Consider the following 22,418-nt stretch of genomic DNA (forward strand, 5'->3'; position numbering starts at 1 on the left):
CCAAAGGGAGCTAACAAAGTGTGCAAGCTCCAGCGATCCATTTATGGACTGGTGCAAGCCTCTCGGAGTTGGAATAAACGTTTTGATAGTGTGATCAAAGCATTTGGTTTTATACAGAATTTCGGAGAAGTCTGTATTTACAAGAAAGTGAGTGGGAGCTCTGTAGCATTTCTGATATTATATGTGGATGACACATTGCTGATTGGAAATGATATAGAATTTCTGGATAGCATAAAGGGATACTTGAAAAAAAGTTTTTCAATGAAAGACCTCGGTGAAGCTGCTTACATATTAGGCATTAAGATCTATAGAGATAGATCAAGACGCTTAATTGGACTTTCACAAAGCACATACCTTGACAAAATTTTGAAAAAGTTCAAAATGGATCAAGCAAAGAAAGGGTTCTTGCCTGTGTTACAAGGTGTTAAGTTGAGTAAGACTCAATGCCCGACCACTGCAGAAGATAGAGAGAATATGAAAGATGTTCCCTATGCATCAGCCATAGGATCTATCATGTATGCAATGCTGTGTACCAGACCTGATGTGTGCCTTGCTATAAGTTTAGCAGGGAGGTACCAAAGTAATCCAGGAGTGGATCACTGGACAGCGGTCAAGAACATCCTGAAATACCTGAAAAGGACTAAGGATATATTTCTCGTATATGGAGGTGACAAAGAGCTCACCATAAAAGGTTACGTTGATGCAAGCTTTGACACTGATCCGGACGATTCTAAATCGCAAACCGGATACGTGTTTACATTAAACGGTGGAGCTGTCAGTTGGTGCAGTTCTAAACAAAGCGTCGTAGCGGGATCTACATGTGAAGCGGAGTACATAGCTGCTTCGGAAGCAGCGAACGAAGGAGTCTGGATGAAGGAGTTCATATCCGATCTAGGTGTCATACCTAATGCATCGGGTCCAATGAAAATCTTTTGTGACAATACTGGTGCAATTGCCTTGGCAAAGGAATCAAGATTTCACAAAAGGACCAAACACATCAAGAGACACTTCAACTCCATGTCTGGCAAGAGGGTACAAAGGTGATCTAGGAGTAGATCACTAGATAGCGGTCAAAATTATCCTTAGAGGAATAAGGATATGTTTCTCGGTTATGGAGGTGATAAAGAGTTCGACGTCAAGAGTTACGTCGATGCAAGCTTAACACCTATCCGGATAGCTCTGAGTAGAGATACCGGATACGTATAATGGAGCAACAATTTAGAATAGCTCCAAGTAGAACAGTTATTTGAAATGGCTCCAAATATAGCATAGAGATTTGCGAAGTACATACGGATCTGAATGTTGCAGACACGTTGACTAAAACCTCTCTCACAAGCAACATGATCAAACCCAGAACTCATTGAGTGTTAATCACATAGTGATGTGAAATAGATTATTGACTCTAGTAAACTCTTTGGATGTTGGTCACATGGCGATGTGACTGAAGGAAATATGCCCTAGAGGCAATAATAAAGTTATTATTTATTTCCTTGTAATCATGATAAATGTTTATTATTCATGCTAGAATTGTATTAACCGGAAACATAATACATGTGTGAATACATAGACAAACAAAGTGTCACTAGTATGCCTCTACTTCACTAGCTCGGTAATCAAAGATGGTTATGTTTCCTGACCATGAACAATGAGTTGTTATTTGATTAACGAGGTCAAATCATTAGTTGAATGATCTGATTGACATGACCCATTTCATTAGCTTAGCACCCGATCGTTTAGTATGTTGCTATTGCTTTCTTCATGACTTATACATGTTCTTATGACTATGAGATTATGCAACTCCCGTTTGCCGGAGGAACACTTTGGGTTCTACCAAACGTCACAACATAACTGGGTGATTATAAAGGAGCATTACAGGTGTCTCCAAAGGTAGATGTTGGGTTGGCGTATTTCGAGATTAGGATTTGTCACTCCGATTGTCGGAGAGGTATCTCTGGGCCCTCTCGGTGATACACCTCACATAAGCCTTGCAAGCATTACAACTAATATGTTAGTTGTGAGATGTTGTATTATGGAACGAGTAAAGAGACTTGCCGGTAACGAGATTGAACTAGGTATTGGATACCGACGATCGAATCTCGGGCAAGTAACATACCGATGACAAAGAGAACAACGTATGTTGTTATGCGGTCTGACCAATAAAGATCTTCGTAGAATATGTAGGAGCCAATATGGACATCCAGGTCCCGCTATTGGTTATTGACCGGAGACGTGTCTCGGTCATGTCTACATTGTTCTCGAACCCGTAGGGTCCGCACGCTTAAGGTTACGATGACAGTTATATTATGAGTTTATGCATTTTGATGTACCGAAGGTTGTTCGGAGTCCCGGATGTGATCACGGACATGACGAGGAGTCTCGAAATGGTCGAGACATAAAGATTGATATATTGGAAGCCTATGTTTGGACATCGGAAGTGTTCCGGGTGAAATCGGGATTTTACCGGGTTACTGGGAGGTTGCCGGAACCCCCCGGGAGCCATATGGGCCTTCATGGGCCTTAGTGGAAAGGAGAAAGGGGCAGCCCAAGGTGTCTGCGCACCTTCCCCCTCCCATAGTCCTATTAGGACTAGGAGAAGGTGGCCGGCCCCCCTCTCTCTCTTTCCCCCCTTGGGAATCCTAGTTGGAATAGGATTGGGGGGGAGACCTACTCCCGGAAGGAGTAGGACTCCTCCTGCGCCCTCCTCCTTGGCCGGCGCCCCCCTCCCCCTTGGCTCCTTTATATACTGAGGCAGAGGCACCCTAGAAAGACACAAGTTGATCCACGTGATCTATTCCTTAGCCGTGTGCGGTGCCCCCTGCCACCATATTCCTCGATAATACTGTAGCGGAGTTTAGGCGAAGCCCTGCTGCTGTAGTTCATCAAGACCGTCACCACGCCGTCGTGCTGACGGAACTCTTCCCCGACACTTTGCTGGATCGGAGTCCGGGGATCGTCATCGAGCTGAACGTGTGCTCGAACTCGGAGGTGCCGTAGTTTCGGTGCTTGATCGGTTGGATCGTGAAGACGTACGACTACTTCCTCTACGTCGTGTCAGCGCTTCCGCAGTCGGTCTGCGTTTGGTACGTAGACAACACTCTCCCCTCTCATTGCTATGCATCACATGATCTTGCGTGTGCGTAGGAATTTTTTTTTTAAATTACTACGAAACCCAACAGTGACATGTGAGTGTTAATCACATGGCGATGTGAACTAGATTATTGACTCTAGTGCAAGTGGGAGACTGTTGGAAATATGCCCTAGAGGCAATAACAAATTAGTTATTATTATATTTCTTGTTCATGATAATCGTTTATTATCCATGCTATAATTGTATTGATAGGAAACTCAGATACATGTGTGGATACATAGACAACACCATGTCCCTAGTAAGCCTCTAGTTGACTAGCTCGTTGATCAATAGATGGTTACGGTTTCCTGACCATGGACATTGGATGTCGTTGATAACGGGATCACATCATTAGGAGAATGATGTGATGGACAAGACCCAATCCTAAGCCTAGCACAAAGATCGTGTAGTTCATATGCTAAAGCTTTTATAATGTCAAGTATCATTTCCTTAGACCATGAGATTGTGCAACTCCCGGAAACCGTAGGAATGCTTTGGGTGTACCAAACGTCACAATGTAACTAGGTGGCTATAAAGGTACACTACGGGTATCTCCGAAAGTGTCTGTTGGGTTGTCACGAATCGAGACTGAGATTTGTCACTCCGTGTGACGGAGAGGTATCTCTGGGCCCACTCGGTAGGACATCATCACGGGATGATGTGTTACGAAACGAGTAAAGAGACTTGCCGGTAACGAGATTGAACAATGTATCGAGGTACCGACGATCGAATCTCGGGCAAATGCAATACTGCTAGACAAAGGGAATTGAATACAGGATTGATTGAATCCTCGACATCGTGGTTCATCCGATGAGATCATCGTGGAACATGTGGGAGCCAACATGGGTATCCAGATCCCGCTGTTGGTTATTGGCCGGAGAGGTGTCTCGGTCATGTCTACATGGTTCCCGAACCCGTAGGGTCTACACACTTAAGGTTCGGTGACACTAGGATTATAGGGAATAGATGTACGTGGTTACCGAATGTTGTTCGGAGTCCCGGATGAGATCCCGGATGCCACGAGGAGTTCCGGAATGGTCCGGAGGTAAAGATTTATATATGGGAAGTCATCATACGGTCACCGGAATAATTCGGGGGGTTGTCGGTATTGTACCGGGACCACCGAAGGGGTTCCGGGGGTCCACCAGGGGGGTCCACATGCCCCGGAGGGCCCTATGGGCTGTGTGTGGAGAGGGACCAGCCTCTTAGTGGGCTGGGCGCCTCCCCCCCTATGACCCATGCGCCTAGGGTTTTGGGGGAACCCTAAAGGGGGGCGCCCCCCTTGCCTTGGAGGGCAAGGCAACCCCCCTGGCCGCCGCCCCCTCCTCAGATTGGATCTGAGCGGGCCTGCCCCCCTCTCCCTTGCCCCTATATATATGTGGGAGGTGGGAGGGCAGCCGCACCTAAGTTCTGGCGCAGCCCTCCCCCTCTCCCAAGTCCTCCTCCTCTCCCACGGTGCTTGGCGAAGCCCTGCAGGATTGCCATGCTCCTCCTTCGCCACCACGTCGTCGTGCTGCTGCTGGACGGAGTCTTCCCCAACCTCTCCTTCTCCCCTTGCTTGATCAAGGCATGGGAGATGTCACCGGGCTGCATGTGTGTTGAACGTGGAGGTGCCGTCCGTTCAGCACTAGGATCATGGGTGATTTGGATCACGACGAGTACGACTCCATCAACCCCGTTCACTTGAACGCCTCCGCTTAGCGATCTACAAGGGTATGTAGATGCATTCTCCTTCCCTTCATTGCTAGATTACTCCATAGATTGATCTTGGTGATGCGTAGAAAATTTTGAATTTCTGCAACGATCCCCAACATATTCCCGGTTCTTGTTGAAGGTTAAAACAACAAACTTGACGAAAAATCGTTGTGGTTTTGATGTGTAGGTAAGAACGGTTCTTGCTAAGCCCGAAGCAGCCACATAAAACTTGCAATAACAAAGTAGAGGACGTCTAACTTGTTTTTGCGGGGCATGTTGTGATGTGATATGGTCAAGACATGATGAGATATAATTTGTTGTATGAGATGATCATGTTTTGTTGAAGTTATCGGCAACTAGCAGGAGCCTTATGGTTGTCTCTTTATTGCATAAGATGCAAGAGCCATATAATTGCTTTACTTTATCGCTATACGATAGCAATAGTTGCAAAAGCAATAGTTGGCGAGACGACCATGTGACGACACATTGATAGAGATCAAGATGATGGAGATAATGGTGTCATGCCGGTGAAGATGGGGATTATGATGGTACTTTGGAGATGGAGATCAAAGGCATAAGATGATGATGGCCATATCATGTCACATATTTTGATTGCATGTGATGTTTATCTTTTATGCATCTTATTTTGCTTAGTACGTCGGTAGCATTATAAGATGATCCCTCACTAAATTTCAAGGTATAAGTGTTCTCCCTGAGTATGCACCGTTGCGACAGTTCTTCGTGCTGAGACACCACGTGATGATCGAGTGTGATAAGCTCTACATTCACATACAACGAGTGCAAGCCAGTTTCGCACACGCAGAACACTCGGGTTAAACTTGACGAGCCTAGCATATGCAGATATGGCCTCGGAACACTGAGATCGAAAGGTCGAGCGTGAATCATATAGTAGATATGGTCGACATAGTGATGTTCACCATTGAAAATTACTCCATCTCACGTGATGATCGGACATGGTTTAGTTGATATGGATCACGTGATCATTTAGATGACTAGAGGGATGTCTATCTAAGTGGAAGTTCTTAAGTAATATGATTAATTGAACTTTAATTTATCATGAACTTAGTGTTGTTAGTATTTGCAAATTATGTTGTAGATCAATAGCTCGCGATGTAGCTCCCCGTTTATTTTTTGATATGTTCCTAGAGAAAAATAAGTTGAAAATTATAGTAGCAATGATGCGGACTAGGTCTGTGATATGAGGATTGTCCTCATTGCTGCACAGAAGAATTATATCCTTGATGCACCGCTAGGTGACGGACCTATTGTAGGAGCAGATGCAGACGTTATGAACGTTTGGCAAGCTTGGTATGATAACTACTTAATAGTTTAGTGCACCATGCTTTACGGCTTAGAACCGGGACTTCAAAAATGTTTTGAAAGCCATGGAGCATATAAGATGTTCCAAGAGCTGAAATTGGTATTTTAGACTCATGCCTGAGTCAAGAGGTATGAGACCTCTGACAAGTACTTTGCCTACAAGATGGAGGAGAATAGCTCAACCAGTGAGCATGTGCTCAGATTGTCTGAGTACTACAATCGCTTGAATCAAGTGGGAGTTAATCTTCCAGATAAAAAGGTGATTGACAGAGTTCTCTAGTCACTATCACCAAGTTACTGGAACTTCGTGATGAACTATAATATGCAAGGGATGACGAAAACGATTCTCGAGCTCTTTGTGATGCTGAAATCGACGAAGGTGGAAATCAAGAAAAGCATGAAATGTTAATTGTTGACAAAACCACTAGTTTCAAGGAAAAGGGCAAGGGGAAGAAAGGGAACTTCAAGAAGAATGGCAAGCAAGTTGCCACTCCCATGAACAGCCCAAAGGTAGACCCAAGCCTGAAACTGAGTGATTCTACTCCAAAGGAAATGGTCACTGGAAATGGAACTGCCTTAGATACTTGGCGGATAAGAAGGATGGCAAAGTGAACAAAGGTATATTTGTTATACATGTTATTGGTGTGTACTTTACTAGTGTTTATAGCAACCCATCAGTGTTTAATACTGGTTCAGGTGCTAAGAGTAGTAACTCGGAACGGGAGTTGCAAAACAAACAGAGACTAGTTAAGGGCGAGGTGATGATGAGAGTTGGAAGTGATTCCAAGGTTGATAAGATCACCATCGCACACTCCCTTTTCCTTCGGGATTAGTGTTGAACCTAAAATAAATGTTATTTGGTGTTTGCGTTGAGCATAAATATGATTGGATCATGTTTATTGCAATACGGTTATTCATTTAAGTAAAAGAATAATTGTTGTTCTATTTACATGAATAAAACCTTCTATGGTCATACACTCGATATAAATTGTTTATTGAATCCCAATCGTAGTGATACACATATTCATAATATTGAAGCCAAAAGATGCAAAGTTAATAATGATAGTGCAACTTATATGTGGCACTGCTGTTTAGGTCATATTGGTGTAAAGCGCATGAAGAAACTCTATGCTGATGGACTTTTGGAATCACTTGTTTATGAATCACTTGATGCTTGCAAACCATGCCTCATGGGCAAGATGACTAAGACTCCGTTCTCCGGAACAATGGAGCGAGCAACTGACTTATTGGAAATAATACATACTGATGTATGCGATCCGATAAGTGTTGAGGCTCGCGGCAGGTATCATTATTTTCTAACCTTCACAGATGATTTGAGCAGATATGGGTATATCTACTTAATGAAACATAAGTCTGAAACATTTGAAAAGTTCAAATAATTTCAGAGTGAAGTGGAAAATCATCGTAACAAGAAAATAAAGTTTCTACGAAATGATCGCAGAGGCGAATATTTGAGTTACGAGTTTGGTCTTCATTTGAAACAATGTGGAATATTTTCGCAACTCACGCCACCTGGAACACCACAGCATAATGGTGTGTCCGAACGTTGTAATCGTACTTTATTGGATATTGTGTGATCTATGATGTCTCTTACGGATTTAGCACTATCGTTTTGGGGTTATGCATTAGAGATAGCTGCATTCACGTTAAATAGGGCACCATCTAAATCCGTTGAGATGACACCGTGTGAACTATGGTTTGGCAAGAAACCAAAGCTGTCGTTTCTTAAAGTTTGGGGTTGCGATGCTTATGTGAAAAAGTTTCAAACTAATAAGCTCGAACCCAAATCGGAGTAGTGTGTCTTCATAGGATACCCAAAAGAAACTGTTGGGTACACCTTCTATCATAGATCCGAAGGCAAGATATTTTGTTGCTAAGAATGGATCCTTTCTAGAGAAGGAGCTTCTCTCGAAAGAAGTGAGTGGGAGGAAAGTAGAACTTGATGAGGTAATTGTACCTTCTCCTGAATTGGAAAGTAGTTCATCACAGAAATCAGTTCCAGTGATTCCTACACCAATTAGTGAGGAAGCTAATGATGATGATCATGAAACTTCATATCAAGTTACTACCAAACCTCGTAGGTCAACCAGAGCACGGTCCGCACCAGAGTGGCACGGTAATCCTGTTCTGGAAGTCATGTTACTAGACCATGACGAACCTACGAACTATGAGGAAGCGATGATGAGCCCAGATTCCCCAAAATGGCTTCAGGCCATGAAATCTGAGATGGGATCCATGTATGAGAACAAAGTATGGACTTGGATTGACTTACCCGATGATCAGTGAGTCATTGAGAAAAAATGGATCTTCAAGAGGAAGACGGACGCTGATAGTAGTGTTACTATCTACAAAGCTTGAATTGTCGCAAAAAAATTTCGACAAGTTCAAGGGGTTGACTATGATGAGATTTTCTCACTTGTATCAATGCTTAGAAGTCTGTCCAAATCATGTTAGCAGTTGCCTCATTTTATGAAATCTGGCAAATGGATGTCAAAACTGCATTCCTTAATGGATTTCTTAAAGAAGAGTTGTATATGATGCAACCAGAAGGTTTTATCGATCCTAAAGGTGCTAAAAAAGTGAGCAAGCTCCAGCAATCTATCTATGGACTGGTGCAAGCATCTTGGAGTAGGAATATATGCTTTGATAAAGTGATCAAAGCATATGGTCTTATACAGACTTGCGGTGAAGCCTGTATTTACAAGAAAGTGAGTGGGAGCACTATAGCATTTCTGGTAAGTATATGTGAATGACATATTGTTGATCGGAAATAATGTAGACTTTTCTGGAAAGCATAAAGGAGTGTTTGAAAGGAGTTTTTCAAAGAAAGACCTCGGTGAAGGTACTTACATATTGAGCATCAAGATCTATAGAGATAGATCAAGATGCTTAATATATTTTCAATGAGTACATACCTTGACAAGATTTTGAAGTAGTTCAAAATGGAACGGTCAAAGAAGGAGTTCTTTCCTGTGTTGTAAGGTGTGAAATTGAGTAAAGACTCAAAACCCGACCATGGCAGAAAATAGAAAGATAATGAAAAGGCATTCCCTATGCCTCAATCATAGGTTCTATAAAGTATGTGATGTTGTGTATCAGACCTATTGTGTACCTCACCATAAGTTGGGCAAGAGGGTACAATAGTGATCCAGGAGTGGATCACTGGACAGCGGTCAAAAATATCCTTAGTGGAATAAGGAAATGTTTCTCGGTTATGGAGGTGACAAAGAGTTCGTCGTAAAGAGTTACGTCGATGCAAGCTTTGACACCGATCTGGATGACTCTAAGTCTCTATCTACATACATATTGAAAGTGGGAGCAATTAGCTAGAGTAGCTCCATGCAAAGCATTGTAGACATAGAAAATTTGCAAAATACATACGGCTCTGAATGTGGCAGGCCCGTTGACTAAATTTCTCTCACAAGCAAAACATGATCACTCTTTGGGTGTTAGTCACATAGCGATGTGAACTAGATTATTGACTCTAGTAAACCCTTTGGGTGTTAGTCACATGGAGATGTGAACTAATCACATAAAGATGTGAACTATTGGTGTTAAATCACATGACGATGTGAACTAGATTATTGACTCTAGTGCAAGTGGAAGACTGAAGGAAATATGCCCTAGAGGCAATAATAAAGTTGTTATTTATATTTCCCTATATCATGATAATTTTTTATTATTCATGCTAGAATTATATTAACCGGAAACTTAGTACGTGTGTGAATACATAGACAAACAGAGTGTCCCTAGTGTGCCTCTACTTGACTAGCTCATTAATCAAAGATGGTTAAGTTTCCTAGCCATGGACATGTGTTGTCATTAGATGAACGGGTTCACATCATTAGAGAATGATGTGATGGACAATACCCATCCTTTAGCTTAGCATAATGATCATTCAGTTTTATTGCTACTGCTTTTTTCATGACTTATTGCTACCTCTTGAGCACTGCGCTGGATTTCCTTGAAGAGGAAAGGGTGATGCAGCAGAGTAGAGTAAATATTTCCCTCAGTTTTTGAGAACCAAGGTATCAATCCAGTAGGAGGCTACGTGCGAGTCCTTCGTACCTACACAAATCAAATAGCTCAACACAACCAACGCGATTAGGGGTTGTCAATCCCTTCACGATCACTTACGAGAGTGAGATCTGATAGAGATGATAGATAATATTTTTGGTATTTTTGGTATAAATATGCAAAGTAAAATAAAAGGGTAAAGTAAAAAGAAAAGCAATAATAAAGTGATGAAAGATTGATATGATGAGAATAGACCCGGGGGCCATAATTTCACTAGTGGCTTCTCTCAAGAGCATAAGTATTCTACGGTGGGTGAACAAATTACTGTTGAGCAATTGACAGAATTGAGCATAGTTATGAGAGTATCTAGGTATGATCATGTATATAGGCATCACGTCCGAGACAAGTAGACCGACTCCTTCCTGCATCTACTACTATTACTCCACTCATTGACCGCTATCCAGCATGCATCTAGAGTATTAAGTTCAAGAAAACAGAGTAACGCCTTAAGCAAGATGACATGATGTAGAGGGATAAATTCATGCAATATGATAAAAACCCCATCTTGTTTTCCTCGATGGCAACAATACAATACGTGCCTTGCTGCCCCTACTGTCACTGGGAAAGGACACCGCAAGATTGAACCCAAAGCTAAGCACCTCTCCCATTGCAAGAAAAACCAATCTAGTAGGCCAAACCAAACTGATAATTCGAAGAGACTTGGAAAGATAACCAATCATACATAAAAGAATTCAGAGAAGATTCAAATATTGTTCATAGATAATCTTGATCATAAACCCACAATTCATCGGTCTCAACAAACACACCGCAAAAAGAAGATTACATCGAATAGATCTCCACGAGAGAGGGGGAGAACATTGTATTGAGATCCAATAAGAGAGAAGAAGCCATCTAGCTACTAACTATGGACCCGAAGGTCTGAGGTAAACTACTCACACTTCATCGGAGAGGCTACGGTGATGATGTAGAAGCCCTCCATGGTGGATTCCCCTTCCGACGCAGCTCCAGAACAGGCCCCAATATGGGATCTCGTGGGTACAGAAGGTTGCGGCGGTGGAATTAGGTTTTTGGCTCCGTCTCTGATCGTTTGGGGGTACGTAGGTATATATAGGAGGAAGGAGTACGTCGGTGGAGCAAAGGGGGGCCCACGAGGCAGGGGGGCGCGCCCTAGGGGGGCGCCCTCCACCCTCGTGACCGCCTCTCTTTTTTCTTGACAGAGGGTCCAAGTCTCCTGGTTCATATTCGGTGAGAAAATCACGTTCCCGAAGGTTCCATTCTGTCTAGACTCGGTTTGATATTCCGTTTCTTCGAAACACTGAAATAGGCAAAAAAACAGCAATTCTGGGCTGGGCCTCCGGTTAATAGGTTAGTCCCAAAAGTAATATAAAAGTGGAAAATAAAGCCCAATATGGTCCAAAACAGTATATAATATTGCATGGAGCGATCAAAAATTATAGATACGTTGGAGACGTATCAGGCATCCCCAAGCTTAATTCCTGCTCGTCCTCGAGTAGGTAACTGATAAAAGAAAAGAATTTTTGATGTGGAGTGCTACTTGGCATAATTTCAATGTAACTCTTCTTAATTGTGGTATGAATATTCAGATCCGAAAGATTCAAGAAAAAAGTTCATATTGACATAAAAATAATAATACTTCAAGCATAATAACTAAGCAATTATGTCTTCTCAAAATAACATGGCCAAAGAAAGTTCATCCCTACAAAATCATATAGTTTAGTTATGCTCCGTTTTCGTCACACAAGAATGCTCTCATCATGCACAACCCCGATGACAAGCCAGGCAATTGTTTCATACTTTAATAATCTCAAACTTATAAACCTTCATGCAATACATGAGTGTGAGCCATGCACATAGCACTATGGGTGGAATAGAATATGATGATGGGGGTTATGTGGAGAAGACAAAAAGCAGAAAGTCTCACATCAACGAGGCTAATCAATGGGCTATGGAGATGCCCATCGATTGATGTTAATGCGAGGAGTAGGGATTGCCATGCAACGGATGCACTAGAGCTATAAATGTATGAAATCTCAACAAAAGAAACTAAGTGGGTGTGCATCCAACTTGCTTGCTCACGAAGACCTAGGGCATTTGAGGAAGCCCATCGTTGGAATATACAAGCGAAGTTCTATAATGAAAAATTCCCACTAGTATATGAAAATGACAAAACAAGAGACTCTCTATCATGAAGATTATGGTGCTACTTTGAATCACAAGTGTGGCAAAGGATAGTAGCATTGTCCCTTCTCTCTTTTTCTCTCATTTTTTTGGGGCCTTCTCTTTTTTTTATGGCCTTTCTCTTTTTTTATTCCTCACTTGGGACAATGCTCTAGAAAATGATGATCATCACACTTCTATTTATTTACAACTCAATGATTACAACTCAATACTAGAACAAAGTATGACTCTATATGAATGCCTCCGGTGGTGTACCGGGATATGCAATGAATCAAGAGTGACATGTATGAAAGAATTATGAACGGTGGCTTTGCCACGAATACAATGTCAACTACATGATCATTCTAACAATATGACAATGATGAATGTGTCATGATGAACGGTATGGTGGAAAGTTGCATGGCAATACATCTCGGAATGGCTATCGAAATGCCATAATAGGTAGGTATGGTGGCTGTTTTGAGGAAGATATAAGGAGGTTTATGTGTGAAAGTGAAGGAAATATGCCCTAGAGGCAATAATAAAGTTATTATTTATTTCCTTATAATCATGATAAATGTTTATTATTCATGCTAGAATTGTATTAACCGGAAACATAATACATGTGTGAATACATAGACAAACAAAGTGTCACTAGTATGCCTCTACTTTACTAGCTCGTTAATCAAAGATGGTTATGTTTCCTGACCATGAACAATGAGTTGTTATTTGATTAACGAGGTCACATCATTAGTTGAATGATCTGATTGACATGACCCATTCCATTAGCTTAGCACCCGATCGTTTAGTATGTTGCTATTGCTTTCTTCATGACTTATACATGTTCCTATGACTATGAGATTATGCAACTCCCGTTTGCCGGAGGAACACTTTGGGTGCTACCAAACATCACAACATAACTGGGTGATTATAAAGGAGCATTACAGGTGTCTCCAAAGGTTGATGTTGGGTTGGCGTATTTCGAGATTAGGATTTGTCACTCTGATTGTCGGAGAGGTATCTCTGGGCCCTCTCGGTAATACACATCACATAAGCCTTGCAAGCATTACAACTAATATGTTAGTTGTGAGATGATGTATTACGGAACGAGTAAAGAGACTTGCCGGTAACGAGATTGAACTAGGTATTGGATACCGACGATCGAATCTCGGGCAAGTAACATACCGATGACAAAGGGAACAACGTATGTTGTTATGCGGTCTGACCGATAAAGATCTTCGTAGAATATGTAGGAGCCAATATGGGCATCCAGGTCCCGCTATTGGTTATTTACCGGAGACATGTCTCGGTCATGTCTACATTGTTCTCGAACCCGTAGGGTCCGCACGCTTAAGGTTACGATGACAGGTATATTATGAGTTTATGCATTTTGATGTACCGAAGGTTGTTCGGAGTCCCGGATGTGATCACGGACATGACGAGGAGTCTCGAAATGGTCGAGACGTAAAGATTGATATATTGGAAGCCTATGTTTGGACATCGGAAGTGTTCCGGGTGAAATCGGGATTTTACCGGGTTACCGGGAGGTTACCGGAACCCCCCGGGAGCCATATGGGCCTTCATGGGCCTTAGTGGAAAGGAGAAAGGGGCAGCCCAAGGTGGCTGCGCACCTTGCCCCTCCCCTAGTCCTATTAGGACTAGGAGAAGGTGGCCGGCCCCCCTCTCTCTCTTTCCCCCCTTGGGAATCCTAGTTGGAATAGGATTGGGGGGGGGGAGTCCTACTCCCGGAAGGAGTAGGACTCCTCCTGCGCCCTCCTTCCTGGCCGGCGCCCCCCTCCCCCTTGGCTCCTTTATATACTAAGGCAGAGGCACCCCAGAAACACACAAGTTGATCCACGTGATCTATTCCTTAGCCGTGTGCGGTGCCCCCTGCCACCATATTCCTCGATAATACTGTAGCGGAGTTTAGGCGAAGCCCTGCTGCTGTAGTTCATCAAGATCGTCACCACGCCGTCGTGCTGACGGAACTCTTCCCCGACACTTTGCTGGATCGGAGTCCGGGGATCGTCATCGAGCTGAACGTGTGCTCGAACTTGGAGGTGCCGTAGTTTCGGTGCTTGATCGGTTGGATCGTGAAGACGTACGACTACTTCCTCTACGTCGTGTCAGGGCTTCCGCAGTCGGTCTGCGTTGGGTACGTAGACATCACTCTCCCCTCTCGTTGCTATGCATCACATGATCTTGCGTGTGCGTAGGGAAATTTTGAAATTACTACAAAACCCAACAGAAAGAGCGTATCATATCACGGGGTTTGGATGCACCGGCGAAGTTTGCACCAACTCTCAATGTGAGAAAGGGCAATGCACGGTACCGAAGAGGCTAGCAATGATGGAAGGGTGAGAGTGCGTTGAATCCATGGACTCAACATTAGTCATAAAGAACTCACATACTTATTGCAAAAATCTACAAGCCATCAAAAAACCAAATCACTACGAGCATGCTTCCTAGGGGGATAGATTGGTAGGAGAAGACCATCGCTCATCCCCGACCGCCACTCATAAGGAGGACAATCAAATAACACCTCATGTTTCAAATTTGTTACATAACGTTTACCATACGTGCATGCTACGGGACTTGCAAACATCAACACAAGCATTTCTCAAATTCACAACTACTCAACTAGCATGACTTTGATATTATCACCTCCATATCTCAAAACAATCATCAAGCATCAAACTTTTCTTAGTATTCAACGCACTCAAAAGAAAGTTTTACAAATCTTGAATACCAAGCATATTATTATTATTAAGCAGATTACCATGCTATTTAAGACTCTCAAACTAATCTAAGTGAAGCATGAGAGATCAATAGTTTCTATAAAACAAATCCACCACCGTGCTCTAACATATATAAGCGAGGCACTAGAGCTAAACTATAAAGCTCAAAAGATATAAGTGAAGCACATAGAGGAAAACTATAAAGCTCAAAAGATATAAGTGAAGCACATAGAGTATTCTATCAAATTACAAATCATGTATGGCTCTCTAAAAAGGTCTGTACAGCAAGGATGATTGTGGTAAACTGAAAGCAAAGACTCAAATCATACAAGACGCTCCAAGCAAAACACATATCAAGTGGTGAATAGAAATATAGCTCCAAGTAAAATTACCGATAGAAGTAGACAAAAGAGGGGATGCCTTCCGGGGGCATCCCCAAGCTTTGACTTTTTGGTGTCCTTAGATTATATTGGGGGTTCCATGGGCATCCCCAAGCTTAGGCTCTTGCCACTCCTTGTTCCATAATCCATCAAAAGATTTCACCCAAAACTTGAAAACTTCACAACACAAAACTCAACAAAAATCTCATGAGCTCCGTTAGCGAAAGAAAACAAAAGACCACTTCAAGGTACTGTAATGAACTCATTTTTTATTTATATTGGTGTTAAACCTACTGTATTCCAACTTCTCTACGGTTTATAAACTATTTTACTAGCCATAGACTCATCAAAATAAGCAAACAACACACGAAAAACAGAATCTGTCAAAAACAGAACAGTCTGTAGTAATCTGTAACTAACGCAAACTTCTGGAACTCCAAACAATCAGCCAAAATAGGACGACCTAGGAAATTTGTTTATTGATCAGCAGCAATTGGAATCACTATTTTATCACGTTCTGGTGATTTTTAATAATTGTTTTCGTGAACAGAAACTTTCTGGAAATTACAGCAAGATCAAATAACTATCATCCTGGAAGATCCTATAGGTTCAACTTGGCACAAACACTAACTAAAACATAAAACCACGTCTAAACAGAAGGTAGATGGATTATTTATTCCTAAACATAAGCAAAAACTAAAAACTAAAAATAAAATTGGGTTGTCCCTCCCATCAAGCGCTATTGTTTAACGCCCCTAGCTAGGCATAAAAGCGAGGATAGATCTAGGTATTGCCATCTTTGGTTTTCAACTTTTTAGCGGGATCAAGCTCGAATCCGGGAGGTTCTTTACGTTTCCCTTCATATTCCGAAATTTTTAGATCTAAATAATCCAACCGCTTATTGCAAAGAGTAATCAACATATTCATGCGGTGGATATTTCCACTAACGTTCTTAAGTGGTTCAAGAGACTTTTGTAAAATCTTAGTAACTTCACAAATTTTTTCAAAAACTTGTGTCTCTTCCTGGTTAGGATGAGGCCCCTTTTGTTGAGGTAGTGTTCCCACTATACCTTCTATAATTTCAAGCGCAATATGGGGATCAATTTCAATAAAATTGCCTTTGGCGACGCAATCCAAAAGTTGTCTATGAGACATACTTAATCCAACATAAAAATTGCGAAGCAAAATTCTCAGATTTACTTCATAGGTACAATTATGATAAGACTCCAATATTCTCAACCAGACATCTTTTAAGTTTTCTCCTTGTTTTTGTTTGAAGTGAAAGACTTCAAACTCAGGGGACAACAGAGTGGATAAGGGACTAGCCATAATGACAAGCAAGCAAGAAAAAGGCAAACGAAAAAGACAGGGCGAATAAAACGGCAAGGGTGAAGTGGGGGAGAGGAAAATGAGAGGCAAATGGAAAATAATGTAATGCGAGAGAGAAGGGATTGTGATGGGTACTTGGTATGTTCAATTTTTCATAGACTCCCCGGCAACGGCGCCAGAAATCTTCCTGCTACCTCTTGAGCACTGCGTTGGATTTCCTTGAAGAGGAAAGGGTGATGCGGTAGAGTAAGTATTTCCCTCAGTTTTTGAGAACCAAGGTATCAATCCAGTAGGACGCTACGCGCGAGTCCCTCGTACCCACAGAAAACAAATATCTCAATGCAACCAACGCGATTAGGGGTTGTCAATCCCTTCACGTTCACTTACGAGAGTGAGATCTGATAGAGATGATAGATAATATTTTTGGTATAAAGATGCAAAGTAAAATAAAAGGGCAAAGTAAAAAAGCAAAGCAATAATAAAGTGATGAAAGATTGATATGATGAGAATTGACCCGGGGGCCATAGATTTCACTAGTGGCTTCTCTCCAGAGCCTAAGTATTCTATGGTGGGTGAACAAATTACTGTTGAGGAATTGACAGAATTGAGCATAGTTATGAGAGTATCTAGGTATGATCATGTATATAGGCATCACATCCGAGACAAGTAGACTGACTCGTGCCTGCATCTACTACTATTACTCCACTCATCGACCGCTATCCAGCATGCATCTTGAGTATTAAGTTCAAGAAAACAGAGTAACGCCTTAAGGAAGATGACATGATGTAGAGGGATAAATTCATGCAATATGATAAAAACCCCATCTTTTTATCCTCGATGGCAACAATACAATAGGTGTCTTGCTGCCCCTACTGTCACTGGGAAAGGACACCGCAAGATTGAACCCAAAGCTAAGCACTTCTCCCATTGCAAGAAAAACCAATCTAGTAGGCCAAACCAAACTGATAATTCAAATAGACTTGCAAAGATAACCAATCATACATAAAAGAATTCAAAGAAGATTCAAATATTGTTCATAGATAATCTTGATCATAAATCCACAATTCATCGGTCTCAACAAACACACCACAAAAAGAAGATTACATCGAATAGATCTCCACGTGAGAGGGGGAGAACATTGTATTGAGATCCAAAAATAGAGAAGACGCCATCTAGCTACTAACTATGGACCCGAAGGTCTGAGGTAAACTACTCACACTTCATCGGAGAGGTTATGCTGATGATGTAGAAGCCCTCCATGGTGGATTCCCCTTCCGGCGGAGCTCCAGAACAGGCCCCAAGATGGGATCTTGTGGGTATTTGCGGCCGTAGAATTTGGTTTTTGGCTCCGTCTTTGATCGTTTGGGGGTATGTAGGTATATATAGGAGGAAGGAGTACGTCGGTGGAGCAAAGGGGGGCCCACGAGGCAGGGGGCGCGCCCTCCACCCTTGTGACCGCCTCTCTTCTTTCTTGACGGAGGGTCCAAGTCTCCTGGATCATATTCGGTGAGAAAATCACATTCCCGAAGGTTTCATTCCATTTGGACTCCGTTTGATATTCCGTTTCTTCGAAACATTGAAATAGGCAAAAAAACAGCAATTCTGGGCTGGGCCTCCGATTAATAGGTTAGTCCCAAAAGTAATATAAAAGTGGAAAATAAAGCCCAATATGGTCCAAAACAATAGATAATATAGCATGGAGTAATAAAAAATTATAGATACGTTGGAGACGTATCACTTATACATGTTCCTCTGACTATCAGATTAAGCAACTCCTGAATACCGAGGAACACCTTGTGTGCTATCAAACTTCACAACGTAACTGGTGATTATAAAGATGCTCTACAGGTGTCTCCGATGGTGTTTTTTGAGTTGGCATAGATCGAGATTAGGATTTGTCACTCCGTCTATCGGAGAGGTATCTTTGGGCCCTCTCGGTAATGTAAATCATTATGAGCCTTGCAAGCAATGTGACTGAGTTAGTTGCGGGATGATGCATTACAGAACGAGTAAAGAGACTTGCCGGTAACGAGATTGAACTAGGTATGATGATACCAACGATCGAATCTCGGGCAAGTAACATGCCGATGACAAAGGAAACAACGTATGTTGTTATGTGGTTTGACCGATAAAGATCTTCATAGAATATGTAGGAGCCAATATGAGCATCCAGGTTCCACTATTGGTTATTGACTGGAGATGTGTCTCGGTCATGTCTACATAGTTCTCGAACCCGTATGGTCCGCACGCTTAACGTTCGATGCCGATTTTGTATTATGAGTTATATGATTTGATATACCAAAGGTTGTTCGGAGTCCCGGATGAGATCACGGACATGACGAGGAGTCTCGAAATGGTTAAGACGTAAAGATCGATATATTGGAAGGCTATATTCGGACATCAGAAAGGTTCCGAGTGATTCGGATATTTTTTGGAGTACCGGAGAGTTACGGGAATTCGTCGGGGAAGTGATGGGCCTTAATGGGCCATACGGGAAAGGAGAAAAGGGCCTCATGGGGTGGGTGCACGCCCCCCATGGGCTGGTCCGAATTGGACTAGGGAGGGGGCGGCGCCCCCCTCTTTCCTTCTCTCCCTCTTCCCCTTCTTCTCCTACTCCAACTAGGGAAGGGGGGAAACCTACTCCTACTAGGAGTAGGAATCCCCCTTAGGGCGCGCCATAGAGAGGGCCGGCCCTCCCCTCCTCCACTCCTTTATATACGGGGGAGGGGGCACCCCATAGACACACAAGTTGATTATTTAGCCGTGTGCGGTGCCCCCCTCCACAGGTTTCCACCTCGGTCATATCGTTGCAGTGCTTAGGCGAAGCCCTGCGCCAGTAGCTTCATCATCACCGTCACCACGCCGTCATGCTGACGCAACTCTCCCTCGACCTCAGCTGGATCTAGAGTTCGTGGGACGTCACCGAGCTGAACGTGTGCAGATCGCGGAGGTGCCGTATCTTCGGTGCTAGGATCGATCGGATCGTGAAGACGTACGACTACATCAACCGCGTTGTCATAACACTCTCGCTTACGGTCTACGAGGGTACGTGGACAACACTCTCCCCTCTCGTTGCTATGCATCACCTAGATGGATCTTGCATGTGCGTAGGATTTTTTTTGAAATTACTGTGTTCCCCAACACCTCGACCTCGACTCGCCGTCCTACAATGCATGGCGCACCTACTTCACGCTGTTGTTCCGCTCCTACCGTCTCATTGAGCACGTTGATGGGAGCGTCGACTTCCGCGGCATGAAGGACGACGATGAGTGGCTTGTCGTGGACGCCTGCATCGTTAAGTGGCTCTTCCTCACCATATCTCAAGGTCTCTTCAACATGGTGAACTCCTGTGACCCCTCAGCGTACGCCATGTGGACATGGCTATGCGATCTCTTCCTCGACAATCAGCTCCAACGCCGTGTCTTCCTCCAACGGGTATTCTTCACTATGCAGCAAAACGATCTTTCGATCCATGAGTACTACACGTGGCTGAAGGTTCTCGCCGACGAGCTGCGCGACGTCGGCATGACTATCGACGACTCCGTCCTCCTCACCAACCTCCTTCAGGGCCTCCACCCCGACCTTGGCCAGTCCGCCGCCAACCTCTCCATCGTCATGCCAACGTACGCAAAGGTGGTCACGTACCTTCTCATGGAGGAGAAGCGCCTCCGCCACTCTGCCCGGCAGGCGACCCATGCCGCCCTCCACGTCGGCCTCGCCACTGGCCACGATGCTCCTCCAACCCCGCCAGGGCCGCGCGCGCCTGCTCCCGCCCCGCCACCCGCGCCCGCGCCCTCGGGTAGCCGCAAGCAGAAGGGTCGCGGGGGCTGGGGCCGCAACTCCAACACCACGCAACGCCCTCCCGCGCATGTTGCGGCTGCTCCTCCTCCGCCTTGGCTCTCGGGATACAATCCCTAGACGGGTGTCGTGCGTGCCTACTCTATGCCTGTCCCCCGCCCACCGGCTCCGGGTGTTCTCGGGCCATGGCCGACTCCTCCTCAGGCACTGTTGACCATGCCGGTTCCCGCAGCATACGGCAACGCTGTGGCGTATGGCGGCCCTCCGGGCTACGGCGCCTATGGCGGCGCCCCTCCGGCCTACGGCCCGGTGCTCCTCTACACTCTCCATGCTGGACCCTCGCCGAGTACCTACAACGGAGGCAGCGATTGGTACATGGACACCGGCGCCACTGCCCACATAGCCTCTACCGTGGTATCCTCTCCCGTGCCTCCCCCTGTCCTTTCTCCTCTCACGTCATGGTTGTGTTGGAGAATGTAGTAATTTCAAAAAAAAATCCTACGCACACGCAAGATCATGGTGATGCATAGCAACGAGAGGGAAGAGTGTTGTCCACGTACCCTCGTAGACCAAAAGAGGAAGCGTTATAACAACGTGGTTGATGTAGTCATACGTCTTCACGGCCCGACCGATCAAGCACCGAAACTACGGCACCTCCGAGTTCTTTCACACGTTCACCTCGATGACGATCCCTGGACTCCGATCCAGCAAAGTGTCGGGGAAGAGTTCCGTCAGCACGACGGCGTGGCGACGATCTTGATGTTCTACCGTCGCAGGTCTTCGCCTAAGCACCGCTACAATATTATCGAGGATTATGGTGGAGGGGGGCACTGCACATGGCTAAGAGACGATCAACTTGATCAACTTATGTGTTTATGGGGTGCCCCCTCCTCCGTATATAAAGGAGTGGAGGAGGGGGCCGGCCAAGGAGGGTGGCGCGCCCAAGGGGGGGAGTCCAACTCCCACCGGAGTAGGACTCCCCCTTTTCCTATTAGGAGTAGGAGAGGGAAGGAAGAGGAAGGAGGGAGGAAGGAAAGGGGGGGCCGGCCCCCCTCCCAATTTGGATTGGGCTTGGTGGGGGGGGGCCTCCCTTGCTCCTTTCCCCTCCTTTCCACTAAGGCCCAATAAGGCACATATACCTCCCACGGTGTTCCGATAACCTCCCGGTGATCCAGTATTGTCCTAATCTAACACGGAACCTTTACGGTGTCCAAATATAGTCGTCCAATATATCGATCTTTATGTCTCGACCATTTCGAGACTCCTCGTCAAGTCCGTGATCATATCCGGGACTCCGAACAACCTTCAGTACATCAAAATTCATAAACTCATAATAAAACTGTCAACGAAACCTTAAGCGTGCGGACCCTACGGGTTCGAGAACTATGTAGACATGACCGAGACACATCTCCGGTCAATAACCAATAGCGGAACCTGGTTGCTCATATTGGCTCCACATATTCTATGAAGATCTTTATCGGTCAGACCGCATAACAACATACGTTGTTCCCTTTGTCATCGGTATGTTACTTGCCCAAGATTCGATCGTCGGTATCTCAATACCTAGTTCAATCTCGTTATCGGGAAGTCTCTTTACTCGTTTTGTAATACATCATCTCGCAACTAACTCATTAGTTGGATTGCTTGCAAGGCTTAAGTGATGTGCATTACCGAGAGGGCCCAGAGATACCTCTCCGAAAATCGGAGTGACAAATCCTAATCTCGAAATACACCAACCCAACAAGTACCTTCGGAGACACCTGTAGAGCACCT

The 22,418-nt window shown here is 44.1% G+C and overlaps 1 protein-coding gene across 1 annotated transcript; it reads left to right on the forward strand.

The window, feature by feature from the left end:
* The first annotated feature begins 20,099 nt into the window (after positions 1-20,099).
* LOC147993138 (uncharacterized) lies at positions 20,100-20,765 on the forward strand. The gene has a single exon (XM_087539236.1). It carries the CDS (start codon positions 20,100-20,102, stop codon positions 20,763-20,765), a length of 666 nt encoding a protein of 221 aa, XP_087395362.1.
* The last annotated feature ends 1,653 nt before the right edge of the window (positions 20,766-22,418 follow it).

This window comes from Triticum urartu, chromosome 1A, assembly GCF_056163025.1.
Source record: "Triticum urartu cultivar PI428250 chromosome 1A, HENAU_Tu73, whole genome shotgun sequence".
Lineage (NCBI taxonomy): Eukaryota > Viridiplantae > Streptophyta > Magnoliopsida > Poales > Poaceae > Triticum > Triticum urartu.

What these genes read in the sequence shown, in the direction of transcription:
- LOC147993138 (XM_087539236.1), top strand. Translation starts at nt 20,100, where the DNA reads ATGAAGGACGACGATGAGTGGCTTGTCGTGGACGCCTGCATCGTTAAG.